General features: G+C 41.5%; 1 protein-coding gene across 7 annotated transcripts in view; it reads left to right on the forward strand.

Annotated features, from left to right (window-relative positions):
• Positions 1–23,138, forward strand: part of SPIDR (scaffold protein involved in DNA repair) — a 377,600-nt gene that overhangs the window by 148,074 nt on the left and 206,388 nt on the right. For all 7 annotated transcript variants that reach the window (XR_011070777.1, XM_068525972.1, XM_068525967.1 and 4 more), the window contains exon 8: positions 18,139–18,352. Coding sequence is in view for 6 of the 7 variants with exons in the window: in XM_068525972.1 (XP_068382073.1) it covers positions 18,139–18,352 (214 nt within the window). In the remaining variant the exon portion in view is untranslated. The remainder of the gene's footprint in view (positions 1–18,138; positions 18,353–23,138) is intronic.

Genomic DNA, 23,138 nt, shown 5'->3' on the forward strand with positions numbered 1-23,138 from the left:
GTAAATTCACACAAGGCTGCCTATCTGCCAGAGAATAATTGTTTCCTTATTTTTCCCACCCTGATTTTTTCAAAATTACATTCACTACCTTATTGTTTTCCAGTGCCACAGTTTATTACACACTCCACTGCCAAAGCTTTTGTTGTTGTTTTGTGGGGTGTTTGCTTTTTATTTGTTGTTGTTTTCTCCTCCAGAGAACGATCTCTAAATTCAGGGGAGGGGAGAATTTGCTGTTTATAATTTCTCCTTGGCTTTCTGGATGCCAGACTTGAAAGTTTTTCAGAGATGATGCAAGTAGGTGAGACACTGGAGTTTAGACTGATGTAGATAATACAAGTGATGGCTCCCACTGAATGCGCCTCCTGTCAGGCCCTGAGTGAGGAGTGCACACAGCTCTCACAGCAATCCTGCGGAGCTGCACTATGCCTTCCAAATCCTAAAAGTATCCAAACATTTTATTTTCTAGTCCCTAGAGTCAGAGATTATTTGTTAAGTGAAGAAGGCTGATTTGGAGGCAGGAGACAGGGCCTCACTCTTTAAATGTTAAGTTTTTCACTGCCTATTCTTGATAAACAAAAAGCTTTTTTTTGGGGGGGGGGGTGTTTAAGGTCACTTCAATTAGCTAATTAAAAAACACTGATTCTGCTTTAAGTTGTATTGTAGAAGGTAAGCAACCAAGCAGTTTCAGTGTCTTTTTCTGTGAAATTGTCATGTACGTTCACTTGTGCAGAGGGACATTTTTTATGTGCCCATATTTCTGTGCTAATTTTAGTTATATGAAATAAATGTTATTCTCCCTCACTGCTAATTTTCTGGTGCTTAGAATCTGGTGGTGGAGATGGGATGGTGGCAAGAGAGAGGCACAGGCAAGGAACTGGACAGTTCGTCCTTCGTTTATTCCTTCCACAGGTGTTTATTGAGAGTCTGCTGTGTCCCAGACAATGTACACCATGCCACTACACTCATGGAACTTGCATTGTGTTGAGTGAGATAGATGGTAAGCAAAGGAAAAATATAGGTACAGGTTGGCACAGTGCAGGATCTGTGAGGCATTGTGGAGGGGCGCTCTGCTGGACAGGCCGCGGAGGAGAGCTTCACATTTACAGTGGATGCCTCCAGTCTCTGTCTAGTTTCCAGGGCAGAATATCAAAGAAATGTGGCTAAAGAGTCATGGAACAGTGGTTTTGTTACTTACTAATTTTTGCAGGAAAAATTATAATTTAACTGAGGTTTTGAATAGCCCATATTTTTCTTGTTTCTATCTTTCTTCAGTTTTATCGAGATTGAGAGATTTTTTTCACTTTTATTGAGATACAGTCACTAGAAGTGCAAGGTGTAAAGCCTAATGATTTGATATACGTATATGTATCATCACAAGTTTAATTAATATCCATCGTCTCATATACATACAAAAGAAAAGAGGAAGAAAAAATAGACTTTTTCCCTTGTGATGAGAACTCTCAGGATCTATTAACAACTTCCGTACATACCACACAGCAGCCTTACCTTAGTCACCATGCTGTACAGCACATCCCTAGTACTTATTTATCTTAGAACTGGAAGTTTGTGCCTTTTGACCACCTTCCTCCAATTGCCCCTTCTCCCAACCCTGCCTCTAGTGACCGCAAATCTGATCTCTTTTTCTATCAGTTTGGTTTGTTGTTTTTTTTTGTTTTTGTATGTGTGTTTTTTTAGATTAAAGTGAGATCTCATATGAGTGAGATCATACTGTATCTGTCTTTCTCTGAGTCAGCATAATGACTTCAGGGTCAATCCATATTGTTGGAAATGGCAGAACTTCCTTCTCTTTTATGCCTGAATAATAAGATTCCAGTGTGTGTGTGTGTGTGTGTGTGTGTGTGTGTGTGTGATGTATACACACTAGGATATTTTATATATATGTAGTGTATAAATAGATATGTATATCTCTCTCACACTTTCTTTATCCATTCATCCATTGATAGACACTTTGGTTATTTCCATAGCTTGGCTATTGTCAACAATGCTGCAATGAACAAAGGGGTGCAGCTATCTCTTTGACATCGTGTTTTCATTTCTTTCTGATGTGTTCCCAGAACTGGAATTGCTGGATCATATGGTAGTTCTAGTTTTAATTTTTTGAGGAACCTCCATACTGTTTTCCACAGTGGCTGCACCAGTTTACATTCCCACCAACAGTGCACAAGGGTTCCTTTTCCTCCACGTCCTAACCAGCATTTATCTATCTTCTTGATGATAGCCATTCTGACAGGTGTGGAGTGATAGCCCATTGTGGTTTTGATTTGCATTTCTGTAATGATTAATGATGTCAAGTATCTTTTCATGTACTTATTGACCTGAATAGCCCGTATTTTAAATATTTTTCCACTTGAACAAAATCATTACAATTGAAAGGTTTTTTTTAAAAAGGTTATTATTGAAATTCAATAGGAAGCAGTCTATTTGGTATACATTTTATTCAAGCAGAGAAATATAAAAGTACAATTTAAAGCTTTGGAAAATCTAGGATGCAACAGATATTTTATTTGAAGAACCTTTACCATGTGAATACTTGCTTTTCTTAAATTATTATTATTTTGTGTTGAAATATATCACAAAGAAGATAATATACAAAACATAGATATATACCTTAACAAGTACTTGTAAAGCAAGCATCCCTATAACTATACATCGCTACTCAGTAGAAATAGAGGTTTTCTGTTAATTTCAGGTTTTTTTGTTACTCGCCAGAGAAATACAGTGTATTGGTGCCTCATCTCTTTGTTTTTTCATGACAGGTGGCCTTAATATTTTAACTTGTGTGTATTTGTTTGTTTTACTTTGTCTCTTATTTCTTTCATTCAAACTTTTATTAAGCAGCAAATGTGGGTCCGTCACTGACAGATCTGACTCTCATAATCTTATAATCAATTTTCTCTTGCTTCCTTATTTAAAATTAATATTAAAGATTTATTCTTTAGAAGGAAACAAGAGTATTTTACACTTGAAGATGTTTTAATAATGTCTATAAAATTTTGCTTATTGAAGCACATTTTGGAAAATCAGACCAAAGAAACAAAACCAAAGGGAATAAGGATTTACTCCGCCAAGCTCTAAAGGAGAGTTAACTGCAGTGGGTGCTCCTGAAGAATGTTGTGTTTATACAGTTTCAAGAAAAATGGAAAGATGTCATTACTATTCCTTATTCTGATGATTATAATAAAATCGTCAGGATAGTGCTCCTGGGTACTTCTAATGCTTTTTTCAGATTTTCTTCACATTATATAATCGTGTGGAAGTCTTAGTAAATACTATAAAATAAATTGTAGAAAACTGTTAACAAAGGTTATCATTGGAAAAGGTGTTGCGACAGGGTTTTAAAAAAATGTTCCTCTTATAACAGAAGAAATTTGTTAAAATCAAATGTATTCTTTTCACAATTAGAGAAGGGAGGAAAATGTGAAATGGTAGAGAGTTCCACCCTGACTTTTCCTCAAGAAGTAGTAAAATTTATACCTTTGTGTCAGGATGTGAAAAGGTCAATAACGAGGCTGATTTTTCCGGTGAGACAGTTTTCACACCGCAGAGTGTTAGTTGGCCCTTGCCCTCGAGCATGGTTAGCTGTGAGCACTCTGAGGCTTGGTTTCCGTCTCCAAGGCCACAGCGGGTTCCCTAAGCATTGCTCCTGGAGCCCTTCTCTCCCTGCCTGAACCTTACGTGGGCATTGCTGTGCCCCTGACACACAGGAAGCTTCTAACCTCCAGAGTAGTGGCACCCGTGGAGTGGGGCTCACTCGGACTTGTTGGGAACTCGAAGCCAGAAATCTGGCCCCTGCCTCTTTCTCACTGCTTTTCAGGGGCTCCTCTGAGGCCACGGAGCCCCCTGAAATGGGGTCATGTTCCAGACTCCCCACTTGAGTGGTCAAGAGAGGAAGCAGGAACAGCAGGGCCAGCATTTTCTGTACAGTGACAGTAGTGGAGCAAGAAGAGCCAAGAATTTTGTGGAGATATGTGTGTGTCTCCTTATTAGTTACCTAATTTCTTAATTTCTCTGATGCAGTATTTCCTCATAATTAAAGAGTGTCTTGGGTTAGGAAATGTTAGGCTGATTATTTCTACCAAAGCAAGTTAGTTGGTAAACTAAGATCCCTCAGTTACTTGAAAAATAATTGTTAAAAAGACATATGATTGAGCCTAAGTCTTCTAACGTTGAGTGTTTAAAGCTAGGACGTGAAGCATGTGGTTAGTTTCTGTGGGGACATGGGATTTTTTTTTCTAACATTTTTTATTGGAGTATAATTGCTTTACAATGGTGCGTTAGTTTCTGCTTTATAACAAAGTGAATCAGTTATACATGTACATATATCCCCATATCTCTTCCCTCTTGCGTCTCCCTCCCTCCCACCCTCCCTATCCCACCCTTCTAGGTGGTCACAAAGCACCGAGCTGATCTCCCTGTGCTATGCGCCTGCTTCCCACTAGCTATCTGTTTTACATTTGGTGGTGTATATAAGGGACATGGGATTTTTGACATAACATGACAAGTTTAAAAACAATGCATGTTTGTTTAGATTTATGAAATGAGAATGACATGAAGCGGGTTGTAGTTTTTTAGTTCAGAGTCTTAGAAAACTCATTTAAAATGTTTTCTTGAACTCCTTGATCTACCTTACTTAACCACCCTTTGCTTCAAGTGAAGGGACACTGCTTGTGACCTGCTCAGTGTGGGGCAGCCCCAGGTTGCTGGAGAGGTTCCGTGCAGTTCCTTTTCTTTAACTTCCCCTTTCCTCTGGGTCAAGGGAGCTGCCTCTGGATTATCTCCAGCTCCCCTCTGACCAGTAAAACCAGAAAGCCAATTAGGGTCTACGCTTTATTTTCCCCCCTTTTTTTATATCCAGACCCACATTTCGGTACAGCAGTGGTATTTAATATTGTTCTTTGTAGTCACGGGCAGGAGGAATTCACATTAATACTCTTGAGTTATTTATGTCAGGAAACAAACTATGATACTAGTTTGCCCACTGTTAGAGATGTGATTTCATGTCCCAAATGACTATAATTTCCAGTGATCATTTTAAGTATAAGTTAACAGAAGAATAAAGAATTCATATGTGACTTCCATAATATCAAGTTATTTCATAATTATGTTAAAAATAATGATGGGACCTGAGGAACAGAGGAAGGGATACTAATACCAAACTCAACTCTCCAGCTAACGTATCCGTCACCCCTTGGCTGCTTCTGCCACATCCATTTTTAATTCTTACGAGTTTTTCTGCCTAAAAATATATAAAATGAGGTTTGGTGATACAGCAGAATTAAATGATGCTTTCAGGTTCCCTCTAAATTTATTTAATCTGTGCTTTCTCCATTTCTTTCTACATGAAAAGAAAAATAGTAATTCTACAGATTGTTTTCTGATAGATCTGAGCTTTAAAAGAATCTTCATTTCTGTTTTCTGTTGTAAATGATCCAAAAATAAGACTGCACTGTTAGCCCATTCTAAGTGAATTATATAGTGGGTAAAACACGGTTCCCGTTGAATTCCGCATGTGGTTCAATGAATAAAAATTCATTCATAGACTTAAATTGGGACCTCATTAATGACGGAAATTATCTATATGTTCAAAATTCTGGTTTTGACCTTTAGAAAAGTGTTGATGTTGGCAAAAGGCAGGCTTTTCTTTGGCTCGCTCAACCAGTTGTCATTTTTATCCTCCAGCCTAGTTCAGTATCGCACTGGCCTTTGTCCATGCTGTGAAACCTTGTGTGTGTCATCTTAACCTTTCACCAGTCTAGTTTTCCACACTCCTTCAGCTCATTTTTACTTTCAAAGGGGTTATAATTTCCACTTGGGACGCTGGTGCCTGAAGGAGCCTGCTTGCAAGTGCAAGCCCAGACTTGACTTTGGTTGTCTGTGAGGGAAGATGGTGGGGGAGAGTGTGGGCAGACCGGGCGGCCGCTCCAGCGAGCCAGGAGGCGCGAGTCTTGCTGCAGGAAGGTGGTCTAAGAGTGGGTGGCTGCTTATCTTCCTGAAGAGGCTCTGTGCTAAAGTTTTTTGTTACAAAAGAGAAAACTTTCCAGCCTGCAAACAGAATAGATAAATCCTTGGATTATTAAAATGCCTTATAAAGTATTGGAAACTGCATTTGTATTGTGATAGTGATTTAAAAGAGGCGTCACTTTCAGCGCACCCCTTCCATCCAGCGCGGCGCTGCTCCGTTTCCACCAGTGTGCGGAAGCGCTCGTTCCTAATCGCTGTCTTCACGCAGCCGGCACACAGCTGGCTGCCCTTTCTTCAAGGACACTCTCCCTCGTGCTTTGCCTCCTCCCATGTTCATTTTCCTTCTTGGTTCTCTGTTGACTCTCCTACTTTGTGCTTAGCGTCAACAGGTGTTCCTCAGACTTCTGTCTTGGCCCTCTTCTCGTCCTGTGTCCCCTTCCTGGGTAATCTGGGGTCTCCATGCCACCTCCCCCACGACTGCTAGGCGGTCTGGTAAGTCTGTCCTGTGGCCTTTCCTGGCCCAGCCTCAGCACCGCCTGCACCTAAGCGTCCTGCAGACCCAGCGGACTCAGCGTGCCCCAGCACCTGCCTGCCCTGGCCCATGAACGGCACCGTCTTCAATTGGGCTTTCTTGTACGTTTTTTCAATCCGTCCAGTCCCTAGATGCTAGTGATTCTACCTTAGAACTGTCTCTCAAGTCAGTCTCTCCATTGATCCCATCAACCACTAGTTCAGGCCCCTGTTCCCTTGGGCCTGGATTACTGTGTCAGTCTCCATCTGGTCTCCCTGCCTCTGCCCTTTCCTCATTTTCAGACTGTCGGGGTCATCACCCTAAGAGGCAAATCTGGTATCACTTGTCTGCTTTAAAAAATTTCCATTGACTGCCTCTTGTGTCAGAGTAAATATCCATCACCGTTAAAGTCCCTGGTGAGCATTCTTGGTCAGGGTCCCAGCCTACCTGACTGGTTATCTCTCACAACCCGACCCCTTGCTGTGCCACCTTGCACCCGTCACAGCACTACATACCTCCTTCCTGTATCACCTGTGTCTTTCATGACATATACTTGACCACTAGGCCTAGTATACTTTTCTTTGTTTGTAGTTATACTTCTGGTATCCTATTGTAATTATATAAAGTATAGGTAAATCCTAACTCTGCAAAGTGCTACAAGGAAGTGTAGGGCTGACCTAGCAACCTGAGCCATGCCTGGTGACTCAGGATGTGTTTATGAAGTAAGTAAATGGTGTCAGTGGTAAATTTTAAAATTCCACGTGACACCAGAGTGCAGAAATGGTCCCAGCTCTGCTGGAAGTGAAGGCCCATGCAGGTCACTTGATCTGTGCCTGTTTCTTTACTGAGAAAATTTGACTTTGTCAACCCTTAGGTGATTTCTACTTTGGGATTCTGTGTTGCTCTTTTACCTGGCCCTGTCCAGTGTTCCCGTGTAAAGTCATTCTCAGAGTGCTTCCCCCTCAGGGTCCCTGAGTGTTTCACTTGTGATTGCACTCTCTGGTCTCTCCCTGCACGCCCTTTGAGAGATGATAACTTTTATGATATCATCTCATTTTAATCCTTAAATTAATCTCTCTTCTTTTCCCTCTCCTCCCTGTTAGTGTTTGTTACAGTGTCCTTGGAAGGAGATAACACACAAGACCAGAATACCTGCTTTTCTTTAGTAGTTGTGCATTCACTGTACTCCTTACTGGGACGTGCACTGCTCTGCCTAATTGTAGATTTTGCCTATTTTGACCTAATTTAAATGGACTTAACTGATGAATTAGAAGTTCTTCACTAGAATACCCTTTATTAATAGTTCTTAGAGAGTGAGAGGGGGTTGAGGGTTGATAGTGGAGGAAGTATCAAGAATAACACGGCAGGACTCCCCTGGTGGTGCAGTGGTTAAGAATCCGCCTGCCAAGGCAGGGGTCACGGGTTCAAGCCCTGGTCCAGGAAGATCCCACATGCCACGAAGCAACTAAGCCCATGCGCCACAACTACTGAGCCTGCGCTCTAGAGCCCGTGCGCCACAACTACTGAGCCCGCGTGCCAAAGCTGCTGAAGCCTGTGCGCCTAGAGCCCGTGCTCCACACCAAGAGAAGCCACCACAATGAGAAGCCCGCGCATCGCAATGAAGAGTAGCCCCTGTTCACCTCAACTAGAGAAAGCCAGCGCGCAGCAACTAAGACTCAACGCAGCCAAAATATAAATAAATAAATAGATAGATAGATAGACCCAACACAGCCAAAATATAAATAGATAGATAGATAGATAGATAGATAGATAGATAGATAGATAGGTAAATAAATAAGAATAACATGGCAGTAGGGACACCCTGGATTCTATCGGCACGTCAGTAAGTGTATCTTCAGTTCTTTTTGCTACAAGATTTACACTGTGTTGGCCTGGCGGTGGGTATGCTCTTCTCTACAGATGCACATGCAATTCTGCCCTCCTTCAGGATTGCTTAGAGGAGGGTGGGTATGAGTTCTAAATTCTAGAGGACTCTACTAACAATCCGCAATTAGTAATTTGTTATTTTGTAATTGGGTTCCTAAAATTTTTCTCATCACATTTATTTACTTTTCAGCTGATGTTAAATTTATAAAAATAGAGATATTTAACAGCCATATGACCATTTTAAGGTACTTTTGGGTTTTTTTGGCTGCGTTGGGTCCTCGTCGCTGCGTGTGGGCTTTCTTTAGTTGCGGCGAGCGGGGGCCACTCTTCATTGTGGTGCACATGCTTCTCATTGCGGTGGCTTCTTTTGTTGCAGAGCACGGGCTCTAGGCGCGGAGGCGTCAGTAGTTGCGGCACGTGGGCTCAGTAGTTGCAGTATGCAGGTTCTAGGGAACGTGGGCTTCAGTAGCTGTGGTTCTCAAGCTCTAGAGCGCAGGTTCAGTAGTTGTGGCACACGGGCTTAGTTGCTCCGTGGCATGTGGGATCTTCCCGGACCAGGGATTGAACTCGTGTCCCCTGCATTGGCAGGCAGATTCTTAACCACTGCGCCACCAGGGAAGTCCCATATGACCTTTTAAAAGTTGTTTTCAGTGTGATTTTTGGACACCATTTTAATCCTTTTTTCTGAGCCAAAAATATTACCTGCAGTACTATGAAATAAGTACTGGAAGTCTTTTTTTAAATATGGAAGTTTTTTAATAAAGAAGACCTTTCTCAGTCTGTACTCAGCGTGGAAGGGGTCAGTTTGCACACTAGGTGGTCCCATACACACCACACCTTGGAAAAAAAATTTTTTTTTCTTTCTCTGAATAGCATGGGGAACTTTATTTATTTATTTGCATCTTTATTGGGGTGTAATTGCTTTACAATGGTGTGTTAGTTTCTGCTGTATAGCAAAGTGAATCAGCTATACATATACATATATCCCCACATCCCCTCCCTCTTGCGTCTCCCTCCCACCTTCCCTATCCCACCCCTCTAGGTGGTCACAAAGCACCGAGCTGATCTCCCTGTGCTATGCGGCTGCTTCCCACTAGTTAGCTATTTTACATTTACACCTTGGGAAATTTAACGTGTTATAAGCCCCTGTCTCAGCTTGGGCAGCCATAACAAAGTACCACAGACTGGGCGGCTTAAACAGCAGACATTATTGGTTACAGGTCTAGAGGCTGGATTTCTGAGATCAGGGTACCTGTATGATCTAGTTCTGGTGAGGGCTCTCTTTCTGGCTTGTCGGCAGCTGCCATCTGGCTGTGCGCTCATGCATAGAGAGAGAGAGAAGTCCAGCTCTTTGGTTTCTCTTCTCATAGGGACACTAATTCTGTGGAATCAGTGCCCCTATCCTTATGACCTCATGTAACTTTAGTTTCTTCCTTAGAGGCCCCATCTCTAACTATAGGTACGCTGGGGGGTTGGGGGGGGGGGGCTTCAGCCTACGAATTTTGAGGGCCGAAAACATTCAGTCTATAACATTCTGCCCTTGGCCTTCCATAATTCATGTCCTCTCACATTCAAAATACATTCATTCTACCCCAACAGCCCCCAAAGTCTTACTCATTCCAGCATCAACTGTACGGTCCAAAGTTTCATCTAAATATCATCTAAATCAGATATGGGTGAGACTCGAGGTCTGATTCATCCTGAGGCAAAATTCCTCAACAACTGTGAGCCTGTGAAAGCCGACAAGTTATGTGCTTCCAAATACAATGCTGGGTCAGGTACAGGGTAGACAATCCCGTTCCAAAAAGAAGAAACAGGAAGGAAGAAAGGGGTGATATGTCCCAAGCAAGTCCAAAAACTACCAAGGGAAGCTCTAGTAGATTTTAAGGCTCAAAGGCAATGCTCTTTGGTTCCGTGCTCTGGCCTCCAGGTCCACTGGAGGGCAGTGTCGCCCCAGCTCTCTTGGGCCTCACCCAAGGCTCTCTGCAGAGGCACCACCCCGAGGTAGGGAGGGGCGGCCTCGCCCGCCCAAACCCTAGAGGCAGCCCTACCCTTTGAAACCCAGGAGAACATATCAGCCCTGCCCCGGGCCTGTGGCGAGAGTGCCAGCCCTTATGATCTCTGGATTGCCTTTAGGGTCATCCTTCCCTTGTCTGAAGGACTATGCACATTAGCAGAATGGTTGGTTCTTTTGCCCTGTGGGAAGTCTTAACAGCCTTCCTTCACTTCCTCTGGTCTGTGTCTCCTTCAGTTCAAACTGGCAGTGCTTCTGCTCCTATAATCACATAATCTCTTTATTGAGTGGTAGTTTAGCTACACCTTTGGCATCCTCTTCCAAACATGCTTTTTCATTTTTTTGCAATATGGACAGGCTGAGAATTTTACAAATCTTCCGTTTTGCAGAACAATTCCTTCTTCAGTCCATCTGTTTTCTCTTGCATTTTATTGTAAGAAGTCAGGAGGACTCAGGCGGTACCTTTAACATTTGCTTAGAAATCTCTTATAACTATCTAATCTCACGACTCACATGTTTCATCATCCATACAACACTAAAAAAAATTCAGCCAAGCTCTTTGCCATTTTATAATAAAAATTGCTGTCTTAGTTTGGGCTGCTGTAGTAAAAATACCATAGACTGGGTGACTTAAACAGCAGACATTTATTTCTAATAGTTCTGGAGGCTGGGAAGTCCAAATCCAAGGTACCAGTTGATTTGGTTCCTGGTGAGAGCCTCTTCCTAATTTGTAGACGGCTGCCTTCTGCTGTGTCCTCACATGCTAACAGAGAGATCCTCTCTCTTGTGTCTCTTCTTATAAGGGCACTAACCCCATTCATGAGGGCACCACCTTCTTGGCCTAATTATCTCCAAACGGCCCCACCTCCAAACACAGTCAAATTAGGGATTAGGGTCTCAATATATAGATTTGGGGGAGGACATAAACATTCAGTCCATAGCAATCACCTTTCCTCCAGTATCCAATAACTTGTTCCTCATTTCCGTTTGATACCTCACCAGAATCACCTTTAACATCCATATTTCTAGCAAGCACCCCCAAACGCCTCCAGCCTCTGCCCATTACCCAGTTACAAAGCTGCTTCCACATTTTCAGGTATTTAATATGGCAGCATCCCACTTCATGGTTACCAAAATCTGTCTTATTCGGCTTGGGCTGCCATAACAGATGACCATAGATGTGGGGCTTAAACAACAGACATTTACTTTCTCACAGTTCTATAGGCTGGAAGTTCAAGATTGAGGTGCCGCCGTGGTCAGTTTCTAGTGAGAACCCTCTTCCTGGCCTTTAGGCAGCAGCCATCTGGATGTGTGCTCACATGGCCTTTCCTCTGTGCTCAGCAGAGAGATATAGGGATCTCTTGGTGTCTCTTCTTCTAAGGATACTCGCTAATCCTGTCAGGTCAGGGCCCCACCCTGGTGACCTCATTCAGCCTTAATTACTTTCTTGGAGGCTCCATCTCCAAATACAGCCACACTGTGGGGTTAGGGGTTCAACGTATGGATTTAGGGGGGACACAAACATTCGGTCCAGAGTACTCCCTCTTCTCTGGTTTTGTATGAACTTTGCTTAGGGATCTATTGCCTTCCTGGAGCCTTTGTATGCTTTTTCCTTACTTGGATTTCTTAAAAAATGGGACCTTCTATTGCCCATTCACCCTCTACGGAACAATACAGGCTACCCCTGCAGAACAAGTCATGGTGGCAGGCCTGGTGATAGCACTGTGACACGGTGATCCCAGGTGGCTGGCGTGCTCTGCTAAGTGCTGCTTGTTCTCATTGCTGGGGACTGTGATGAACGTTACAGCCTCCTGGTTAGTGTTGTCTCGTCTTTTTTTTTTTTTTTTTTTTTTTTTTTGAGTTGGGTTTCGGATTTCTGTTTCATGCTTAGAATTATTGTGGCTTTTGGCAGAGAATATTTTAAAGTGGGTGAAAAGGCCAAAAAAAAAAAAAAATGTAGAATCAAGAAGTGAAAGCACAATTGTTTACAGTTCAGTAAGCAGTTGTGGTTAAGAAATGTGTCTGTTCATCATTGCCAGATGACTTAAAATTTTATGGGGGAGCATAAATTTTAAACAAAGAGTGCTTTTACAGGGTAAAGATGTAAATTTCTTCAGAATTTAGTTTTTAGGTATTATAATCTAGACCTCCTGCTTAGAGCTTTATGAATTTTATTGTGAAATTATCTGTGAAATGAATCTCATGGCAGCTTACAACATTTACTCAGAAACTAAAATTTTGATGTACCAAGCATTAATAATAATATAATAATGCAGTTAATTAGAGAGTCACTAATTGAATACTCACAGGCACATAATATTGCTGGGTGTTTGGGATCATTGGTAAAATTAAGCATAGTTGTAACCTTTCAAAAGAAAAGATAGTATAATTGTGTACAAATAAGTACAATTCAACTTTCAGTGCATAGTAATGAGAAAAAAACCAGTGGTACAATACAGTGAATAGAAAAAACATCATTTGGATTTGATTTTGGACTGTATTGTTTATTTTTCTTTTTGGAGCATCACTTGAATTACAGTTTATTTTGCATCCTTTGGGTAAATATCAAGACCAATTGAGGTGAGGGAGGTAGGTCAAAACCATCTTGGTTGGCAGTGAAATCAAGAACAGAAAAATAGTCCCCAAAATTCTTTACATCAGTTTGTATTATTCGAGTTCATTCAGCTCATATATATTTTGTTGGTATTTATCCAAGGACAGCACAGAGTTCATGATTTAATAGACCAAATTATTCATTTTATGTGTTAAAATCTTGGTGCAGTCGTACAGTGATGACATAAAGGAGAGTGATAAACCCTGCTGAATGGAAAAGGGGAATTGTGGTTAGAGAATTCACCTGGGAGACGGTGATGAAATGCTTTCTTAAAGTATGGGTATAGAAACAATTTAAAGATACTTGAGTAGAGCTGTGGAATTTGAGGGTAGAGCAGTGAGAAGTAACTGGTAACAAAGGTGTTTCTAAACAGTGGACAGTTGTCTGGATTACTCAGCGGTTGGCGCCTGAAGGATTCAAGAACAGAGGTGGCTGTCGTTAAATTTACATGTACACAGGGCCACTCTGGAGGGCCTTGGGTTAGGGCAGAGTAGTCAGGTACCAGACTGCGGAGGTCAGTTAGGGCCAGGCTGTTGTAATAACCAAGAGGTATCTCAGCCTTAATAAATCCAACACTGATATCATGACACCACTGTTATCCCCTGTCCCTCGCCCCTAACACAGACACACAGACACACACACACACAGACACACACACACACAGACACACAGACACACACACACCTGCTCCTCTGTCTGCACAGGAAGCAGGTGAACTTTAAACTCCCCTGATCTCCATCCCTGACCCTTGCTATGCTGTCTTGCCCTCCTACCCCAATCTGCGTGTGTGTGTGTGTGTGTGTGTGTGTGTGTGTGTGTGTGTACATGATGGGTGAGGACTGAGGAAAAAAGTAATGGTGGGCACCTGTTGATGATTTGGCCTGAAGAAGAGAAAAAGTACCAGTTTCAGAGAATAGTAGGGCATATATTTTAAAGCAAGACACTTTATGGATTAGCCTGTTAGAATATCTATGAAGATAAAAGAGAGGAATAATACAGGGAAGATCCCAAATTACTCTGTGGTCATCGTTTGCATAATCAAGTGGAACAACTTAAAGTTAGTGCAACAATTATATTATGAAAAGTATTTCATGATAAAAAATTACAGATGTTTCTGTCTCTATAGGAGGATGATTTCAGTATTTCTCCCCCCGTACTAACTTGCTTCACCTGGTACTTTCTTTTATAGTTTTTGTTGATTTCTTGTATAGTGTTTTTTGTATAAGTATTCGTGAATGCTTTCCTCACAATATATATTAATTCATCAACATAACCCACTGAGGAGGATTGGAATTAACATGCGTATAAATGGACCCTAGCCACCTGTATATTTCAAATAAGTCATTTAAGCCAGGAATCAAAAGTATATTTTGTTCTTATATTACTTGCTCGATTCTTTTGTGGCCTCTTGCTCATTTAAAATCAAAGACTTATTTTTTAGAGTAGTTTGCTGATAAAATAAATCACCCACTCATTCATGCGTTCATTCATCAAATGTTAGCCTTTAAGTTCACTATTTGCCATTTTGACTACAGAGTGTTTCATCTGCTCGGCATATGTATGGATAGAAATTACTAGATCCTGTGGTGTATTTCCTCTGTGAATCGTCTGTTCCTGTGTCTTAACCACTTTGGTGCTGTGTTGATATCTGTGCTTTCCATTTGGTCTTCGGGGCACTTCTTCCTCAGCGTTTGGTTTCTGTCAAATTATACTCTTCCTTTTCAGTGTTGAAATCCTGACTGTGCCCAACCAGCGATAAGCCTCACTTGAGTCCATTTCTCAACCTGGTGTGCTTTTGCTTTTCTTTTCTTTTTTTTTTTTTTAACATTTAAACAAGTCCGATGTTTTAGCATATAATAAAATAGAGAAAAAAAGCATCCTCAGTTTCCTGTCTTTAACTGCCATTTACCCTCGAGACACTGCAAGTATAGGACTTGTGAGAATACTCAGTTGTGAGCATAAAATCTGCCAGTAATCCTCTCTAACCTTAAGAAAGTCATATGAGCAACTAACTTGTTCAGTTTTCTTATTTGTCAAAAAGGGAGATTAATATCTTCCTTACCTATTTCATAGGGTTATTGTGGATCAAGTACCATAATAGATTTGAAAATGCCTTGAAAAGTTGATATTGTGACAGTGACTGATGACAGTGGCAGCCATTATTTTGTATGGGTGACAGACCAGGCCCTGCACTGTAGGCTTTCTGTGCTCTCTCTCTCTCAGTGTTTGCAGTGTTCTTGACTATAGCTGATACTATCTCCGTTTAAAAAGGAGGATACTTGTAAGTGTAGATAAGGTATTTGAGGATTTCAGAGGGAAGGAATAGTTGCCTCTGGCTGAGATTCAGGAGACACTTCCTTGACAACATGAAACTTTGACTGAGTCTCACAGCATTCATGGAAAATGTTGCCCCACTGTCACAGAATGGCCTTTTATGTTTCAAACATCTAACTGCAAAACAGTCGTCTTCGTTTGTAAAACCAGTATCTCTTGTGCTCAGATTGAAAGCTTGCACCGAATGCATAACTTGTCTTGGGTTGTCCCAGGCTCTTTCTCCCTCAGAGGAAGAGGAGGAGATGACGCTGCTTACTTTCTGCAGGGAAGGCAGACCGCTGGCTTCTCCTCAGGCCTGCGTGGGAGCGCGTCCTGTGGGAGGGACTTCACGGTGCTTGGTGGAGAAGCGCTGTTCGCAGCCCTGTGTGCATCCAAGGTAGCACTCCCAGACCTGTTTGGTCACCAAGCATGCTGTGTTGATGGTCAAATCAGGGTTCATAGTTATTAGATATTGTCAGGCGTTCTCATAAAAATCTTCAAAGAAACTGCAGTCAGTAGCAGTGTGACTCATCATAGATATATAGGTATTTCTGCTGCAAGACTATTTATGTGTCTCTGTAGTGTCTTGCCTTTTGTAAGATCTGTCAGCGTCTGTGTGGACTGTAGGGTTGGGGGCAGACCACTGAAAACCTACATCGCTTTGTCATCAGCCGCACATGACAGTGATTGGTTACCCGAAGGGAGAACGGTGCTGCCCGGGCACCACTGGCCGCTTGAACTCCAGCAGGACGGTGGGTGCTGGAGAGCACGGGCCATGGGGCTCTGGACAGCGGCTGCTGCCGGTGGCAGGGGATAGTGTTGGGGGTAACCCCTGAGTACAGGTAAAAGTTTTAAAAATTCCTAAAATATGTCCAGAAATTTGCCTGTGGCTAGTGCACTCCCTAACACTAGGGCTTTTCCCTTTGCTGCCAGTGAACTTAACTCCGGCCACTGCGTTGCTGCCCTGCCCAGGAAAAACGGTGTGTTCACTGCAGTGACCCCCACATATCCTGACTTCTTTTCCTGTTCACCAGCTGAGGGTGAGCTACTTTTTATTAAAAAGTCACCTGTCGTGGCAGAGCAGACTCAGTCTTCGCTTCCTAGGCAGTGCCGTTCTTTAAAGTGTGTTTTTACTCCCTGTAGTGACCAGCGCAGCTTAGCCAGCACAGCTTAGGATGTGCTTGGTCACATCCTTCCCCCTTCTGTTTCCTTCTTACCTTAAGAAACAGTCTCACGATAGACACATACTTAGAAATCATAGTTCCAGATAGTGCTCTGGGGAGATGCCATGACCTTGCTTCATACATGAACACTTGCTGGTGGCACTCAGAGAGAGGAGGGCATGGAAAACTTGGGGTCCAGGGGAAAATGAGTAGAGAAAAGTGAAAGGGAGAAAGAAATGGAAACGAAATTAAACTATATAACTAAGGCGCTGGTACTGTTTAAATGTTAATTTTTATACTCACTGTTAACCAGTTAGCTAAAGTGGTAATGAAAGTCATGTTGGTGTCTGTTATTAGCAAGGCACTGTGCCTGACACTTAGGTTTTACCTCATTTAATTCATTTATTTTTTTAACTAAAAAGCAGAGAGTAATTTAAAAAAAGTGTATTTACTACCTAGAATTAATAACACATATTAATCTTTTGTCATTTTTGCTTCACGTATTTTTATAACAAACAATACGGCGGATAAGTCTGAAATCCCCTGGGTTCCCTTGCTGTGTCACGCTCCTCTTTCTCGCGTGATTCAACAGTTACAGCGAGTTTTCTGTGTGTCCTGCTAGTCCGTATTTATGTACTTGTATGACGTATGTATCTGTAACAATATTTTATTGGTCTTTGTGTTTAAGAAAAATAACATTATGGGTGTTAGGCTGTACATATCTGTTTACCCCGCTTGTATTTGAGGTCTCTCCAAGCTGATAGATACAGATCGGGTCCATTCACATAAGCTTCTGTAGAGTGTCTCTTCCATGAACCCACCACAGTTTACCCATTGGCTATGGACTGATGCTGGGTTTCCTCCTCTTACAAACAACACTGAAATGTGCAGCCTTGTCTAGATCTCCTGATGCATGTGACAGAGTTCCTGGGTACATAGCTGGGATTTCCAGGTTATAGGCTATGCACACTCTCAACTTTATTTATCTTATTTAATTCTTAAAAATGTTAATCGAGGCAGGTGGCTTGATCCCCAGTTTACACATGAGAAAAATGAGGTGTTGAAGTGCTGTGTAACTTGGCCAACTTAATTAATAAGAGAGCCAGTGATTGAATCCAGATCGAATTCCACCCATTTAAACCTAGAGCCCTAACTCCCATCAGTCCACAGAAATCCTCAACTTGGAACGTCCACGATCGTGAGAATACTTGCAGCCGGCCAGTCATGCTGCGTCGTCTCAAAGTAGACAATCAAAGCAGGGCATGAGGTGGAGAGGACCCGGTCATACTCCTTTTGTTGTGATGTTTGAAAGGGTTCAGGTTTTGGAGTGAAAACATGCCTTGTGAAGTGATGGATCTGAGTTTTCCATATGTGCAAGACTGTTTCTTTATGATAGAAAACTGTTTCTTGTGTTGCTTAAAATGTATATATTAAGTGCAGCATGCAGGTTATATTGATTAAAAAAAAAAAGATGTTACCGTGAGCATGTTAGAGTCTGTATTTTACTTTGCAAAGTATCAATATATAGACCATTTTCTCCAGGTGAAGAAAGCTATCTGAAAGTGATTCTCTTTTTCATGATAATTTTATTCACACTTGGACCATATGTCTTTTAGACTTCATTTTTGCTTTTGTCCTTTTCTTCACCTTCTAGGTATAAAATCTGGTATATTAACTGTGAAAATTCTAGAGCTTCATGAGGAATGCACCATCCAAGTTGCAATGTGTGAGCAGTTATCGGGGCTGCAGGCTGACAGCTCTTCTCAGGGTGGGGCCCCTGGGACTGGCCTGAAGGTTCTCTTCGCCAAGGAGACTGCACGCTGCCTCAGGGGACTTCCACAAGACATCATCCGTATCTACCCTCCCTGGTGAGTGCAGAGAACCGATCCCCACAGTCACCGACTGTGAGTTTGTCTCAGAAGACATTTTTATCAGGAACATTTTTGTCACTTTATTATACAGTAATGCCAGGGGATGGAGCCAGGATTCGACATAGATTTTAGGTAACAGAAGCTCTGAACTGTCTCTGATGGCTCGTTTGTACTTCTGGTAGCAAAATTTTTGATAATTTGGCGGGGGTGGGGAGGTGGTGAGGGAGAAACAAGCACATCAGGATTCCTGCTGAAGTGGTGTGTTGTTATGAAATCTGGCTGTTTTTGTTTTTATCTTTCTTAGAAATATAATTTTAGTAAGAGTGATTATGTGACAGTAGAATAATACACATTAATTTAATACTTCTTTGCTAATTACTTTAGGGGGATAAAAATCATGAATTAAGACATAATAGGGTTTGATCTTCAGGGGCATAAGTGGTCATTAGTGGATCAGAAATTATTTTTGAGGATACCATGTTTGTTTTCTTCTGTATAGGGTATTAATTTTTACCACCAAAAGAAGAGGGAAGGTTTGAGCAGACTTGTTTTAAGGGCTGTTAATTTTATTGACAGTTTTTAAGTTTCATTCATCTGTTAAATTCTTAGGTTTGAATTCAACTTAAAGATCTTTAAGTTAAACTTCTTCCCCAGAGGAGGGATCTTTTCATTGTGTCCATAGTGAGTGATCATCAGTCTCTAATTAAATTCTTCCACAAACAGGCTGAGGATATCAGAGGGTAACTTGCATTACTTTATTTTATTTAAATTTCAAATACATTTTTAAATTGAACAATGTAATATACATATAGAATCATACACAGATTATAAGTATACATTTCATCAAGTAATCACAAAGTGAATACATTTCTGTCCAGTCCAAGAAGTAGAATGCAGTCCATACCTGAGACTGCAACACTCTCTTGTTTCCTCCCTCTCCCTCCTGCTCCAGGTGACCATGATCCTGACTTCTGATGCAGTAGACGCCTTTGAATGTGGGTTTTGTGCTTCTCAGTATATTGTTACCATAATAACTTGTAAAGCTTATAGCCGTTTCCACTGCTGACAGTTTCTCAGCAGTCACATCAATACCACCGTCAACATTTTTATGACTGCACATTATAATTTCTTTACTCTTTCCATATTCTCAGCATATAATATATATCCATTCTTTTGCTAACATAAATAACTCTTTAATAGATATTCATATATACGTATTTACATATTTCAGATTATTTCTCAGAGTAGATTTTAGGAACTGTTTTAGTGGATTAAAGGATATACCTTTTTTTTTTTTTTTTTTTTTTTTTTTTTGCTTTTAATTAATTTTTTTGGAGTATAGTTGCTTTACAATGTTGTGTTAGTTTCTACTGCACAGCAAAATGAATCAGCTCTACATATACATATATCCCCTCTTTTTTGGATTTCCTTCCCATTTAGGTCACCACAGTGCAGTAAGTAGAGTTCCCTGTGCTATATAGTATATTCTCATTAGTTGTCTATTTTATACATAGCATCAGTAGTGTATATGGGTCGATCCCAAAAGGGTATACATTTTGTTGTTGCTGTTACTGCTGTGATTTCTTGGTACAGTTAAGTAAACTATAAACCTCATAGTAGAGTACCTGCTGCTAGTCAAACTGAACACTTTCTCTTATATTTATTTACTGATGACAGCTTCTCTTTTGCAAATTGTTTTTCTTAACTTTTACTCATATATTCATTGGGGTCCAAGGGATATTCTTATCAATTCATATGTCTGTTTTGTATAGTAAAACTTTTCTATTTATACAGTTACGTTACTTATGATAACAATTTTGTTTTTTCCTTCCTAATACTTATGCTTCTTTACCTGTTTCATGTCTTGTTGCATTGGCTATAACTTCCAAATCAAAACTTTTTCACTGCTGTATTCCCAGTGACTAAGAATAATGCTTGGCCTATGGTAGACATTCAATAACTATATGATTAATGTTGAGTATTAGATAATCATCGAGATCTTGTCAGTCTTGTTATGTTCCGTTTGAATGAGAGGATGTATCAGTGTATTTCATTGATTTGTACATTCGCTAAGAAGCATTTTTTGATGTTTACTTACTGTATAATAAACCTTGTGCTAAATAATGGGTAAACGGTATTCAAAATGAATGACAAATCATCTCTGCCCTTAAAGGGACTCACTTTATGGTGGAAGAGAAAGGTAAAATAAACATGTGATAAAGACTCTAGGAAGTATAATAATAGAGGTCTGTACAAAGGATGTGAGAGCAGTGAAGAGGTAAGCGTGACTGATAGTTCGGTAGGGGAGAGTGTGTGTGTGTGTGTGTGTGTGTACTGGGGAGAGAGCAGATTGAGGTAGCTTCCTGGAGTTGCTGATTCTCTATCTAAGTTATGAAGGCTAAGTTGGAAAGAACCAAAGAAGGGGCTGTGAGGGCATTTGCAGTAGAGGAGACTGAATTAGCAAAGAACAAGAGGCCAGAGTGGCATGGTGTATGCAGGAATATACATAGTGCATATGGATGAAGGGGAATTCTGCAGCAGGAGTGGCAGCAAGTGAGGATGGAGAACGTGTGTACAGTGTTAAAGAGCTGGTGTGTTAAATCCTCCCTGCTGTCTAGGAAAGGAAGGATGTGATCTTACTCACAGTTTGAAATTTGTGCAGGATAACTTAGAAGGAGGCCACAGTAAAGGCATCCAGGAGACTTTGGGAGTAGCTCAAGTCTGAGGGAAGATGACTTGGACTAGGATGGTAAACAGTAGATTCAGTATGTATCTCAGAGTTGGCAGCAACAGGATGTGCTGATGGGTTTGATGTGGTTTGTGAAGGAAAGACAAGAAGCGAGATTCCTCTGAGTTTCTGGCTTGAGGAAACAAGTGAGTTAGGGCACCATGTAGTAAAATGGGGAGACTTGGGGCAGATTTTGATGGCACAGTCAGCAGTACCTTCTCGACACCAGCAATACCTAAATCCCTGAGTAAACACAAGAGAGACTATGATGCCCGAAGAGAAACTGTCAGCTGGTCTGGTTTTCAGTGTAACCCACATGTGGTAACTGCCGAGGTAGAGCCCTCAGGCTTGTTCACAGCTGCTTTTGTTCCTGCTCCATCTTTGCCACCTGGGATTCTGTGAAATGAAGAAATTGCTAGGAGTAAAGCAATGCTAAAGGTGGAAGGTTTGCTTATAGGGTGGGATTATCTTCCTGTTATGACAGCCAGTCTTTTCCCACCAAAATTACAGAGTGTCTGCAGAGGAAATAAATAGAAAAGAAAGCTAATGCAGTGTGAAAATGAAAAAATGAGCACAGAACGAACAGAAGGTCAATCAGGAAACAGAAGACTTGAATGACGCAATAAACCAATTAGACCCAACAAGTAGGTAGAGAGCACTCTTATCTCAAAACAGCAAAATATATATTCTTCTTAACTGTGCATAGAATGTTCTCCAACTAAACCCAGATGTTAGGCTACAAAAGTTGTTACAGACTGAATTGTGTTCCATTTAAATTCATACATTGAAGTTCTAATCCCCACTATACCTCACAATGTGACTATACAGCAAGTCCCCTACATATGACGCGTTCGTAAGTCCAGTTTGCTCGTAAGTCCAACAAAGTTAGCCTAGGTTTCCAAGTAACACAATCTGCTATATAGTACTGTACTGTAATAGGTTTATAATAGTTTTCACACAAATCACACATTAAAAAACAAACGCAAAAAAAAACCCACCCTTTTTAATCTTACAGTACAGTACCTTGAAAAGTACAGTAGTACAGTACAACAGCTGGCATCCAGGGGCTGGCATCCAGTGAACAGGCAGGAAGAGTTACTGACTGGGGGAGGGAGAGGAGGTGGGAGAAGGTAGAGCTGAAGGATCGTCAGCAATAGGAGATGGAGGGCAAGCTGCAATTTCACTCAACGCCTGACACTGATGGCACAGGTTCTGGTTCCTTGCTGGATTCAATTCTGTCTACCCCCTTGAAAAAACGGTCCAGTGATGTCTGGGGAGTAGCTCTTTTTTTCTCGTCATAGATGACATGGTAGCACTGGATTGCATTCTGAATGGCTGCTGTGACCTTCGTGTACTGTTCTACGTTCAGGTCCTGTTCCTCAAAAACTAACCGTGCCTCCTCAAATAAAGAAAATCCCCTTGCCATTTCCTGCGTTGCAGATCTCTTCTTAGCACTACCAGCTGCATCACCGCTGCTTTTACGCTTGCTTCCAGACATCCTGGGCTTGAAATAAAGATACTGTACCCTATATAGTACTGTACAGTAAGGTACGCAAAACCACGACCACTTGTAGAGGATGCACCCGTATGACAGCGTACACCAGACACGTGAACTAACTTACGTGACTGGACATGCAAATGCACGTTCGCATCTTTGAAAGTTCGCAAACTTGAAGGTTCATATGTAGGGCGTTTACTGTACTAATTCCTTGCCCCTTTAGCTCTGTGATGTAGGCTAATTGTATGTCCAGCCTTCAGGCAGCAACTGGAAAAGTCAGGATATTAGATATGCGGGGGCAAGCTCTTTGATTGCCATGATTCTCCTTTTCCACAGGTGTGACAGAGCGTTAATAGCTATCTCACTGGCTTGTTCAAGGAGGTTATGAAAATGTCATGTGTAAGCACCCAGAAGGCTGCCAGTAAGTAGTAGCAGCTCAAGAAATGGTATGTGAGGTTGAACTGTAATGATTAAGTTGGAAACACCAGTCAGTGGCATCTGAGTTCCCCACTCGTTGCCTTCTGTTTCTCCTCTCTGTTAGGCACCTCACCCCTCAC

Source organism: Eschrichtius robustus, chromosome 17 (assembly GCF_028021215.1).
Source record: "Eschrichtius robustus isolate mEscRob2 chromosome 17, mEscRob2.pri, whole genome shotgun sequence".
Classification (NCBI taxonomy): Eukaryota; Metazoa; Chordata; class Mammalia; order Artiodactyla; family Eschrichtiidae; genus Eschrichtius; species Eschrichtius robustus.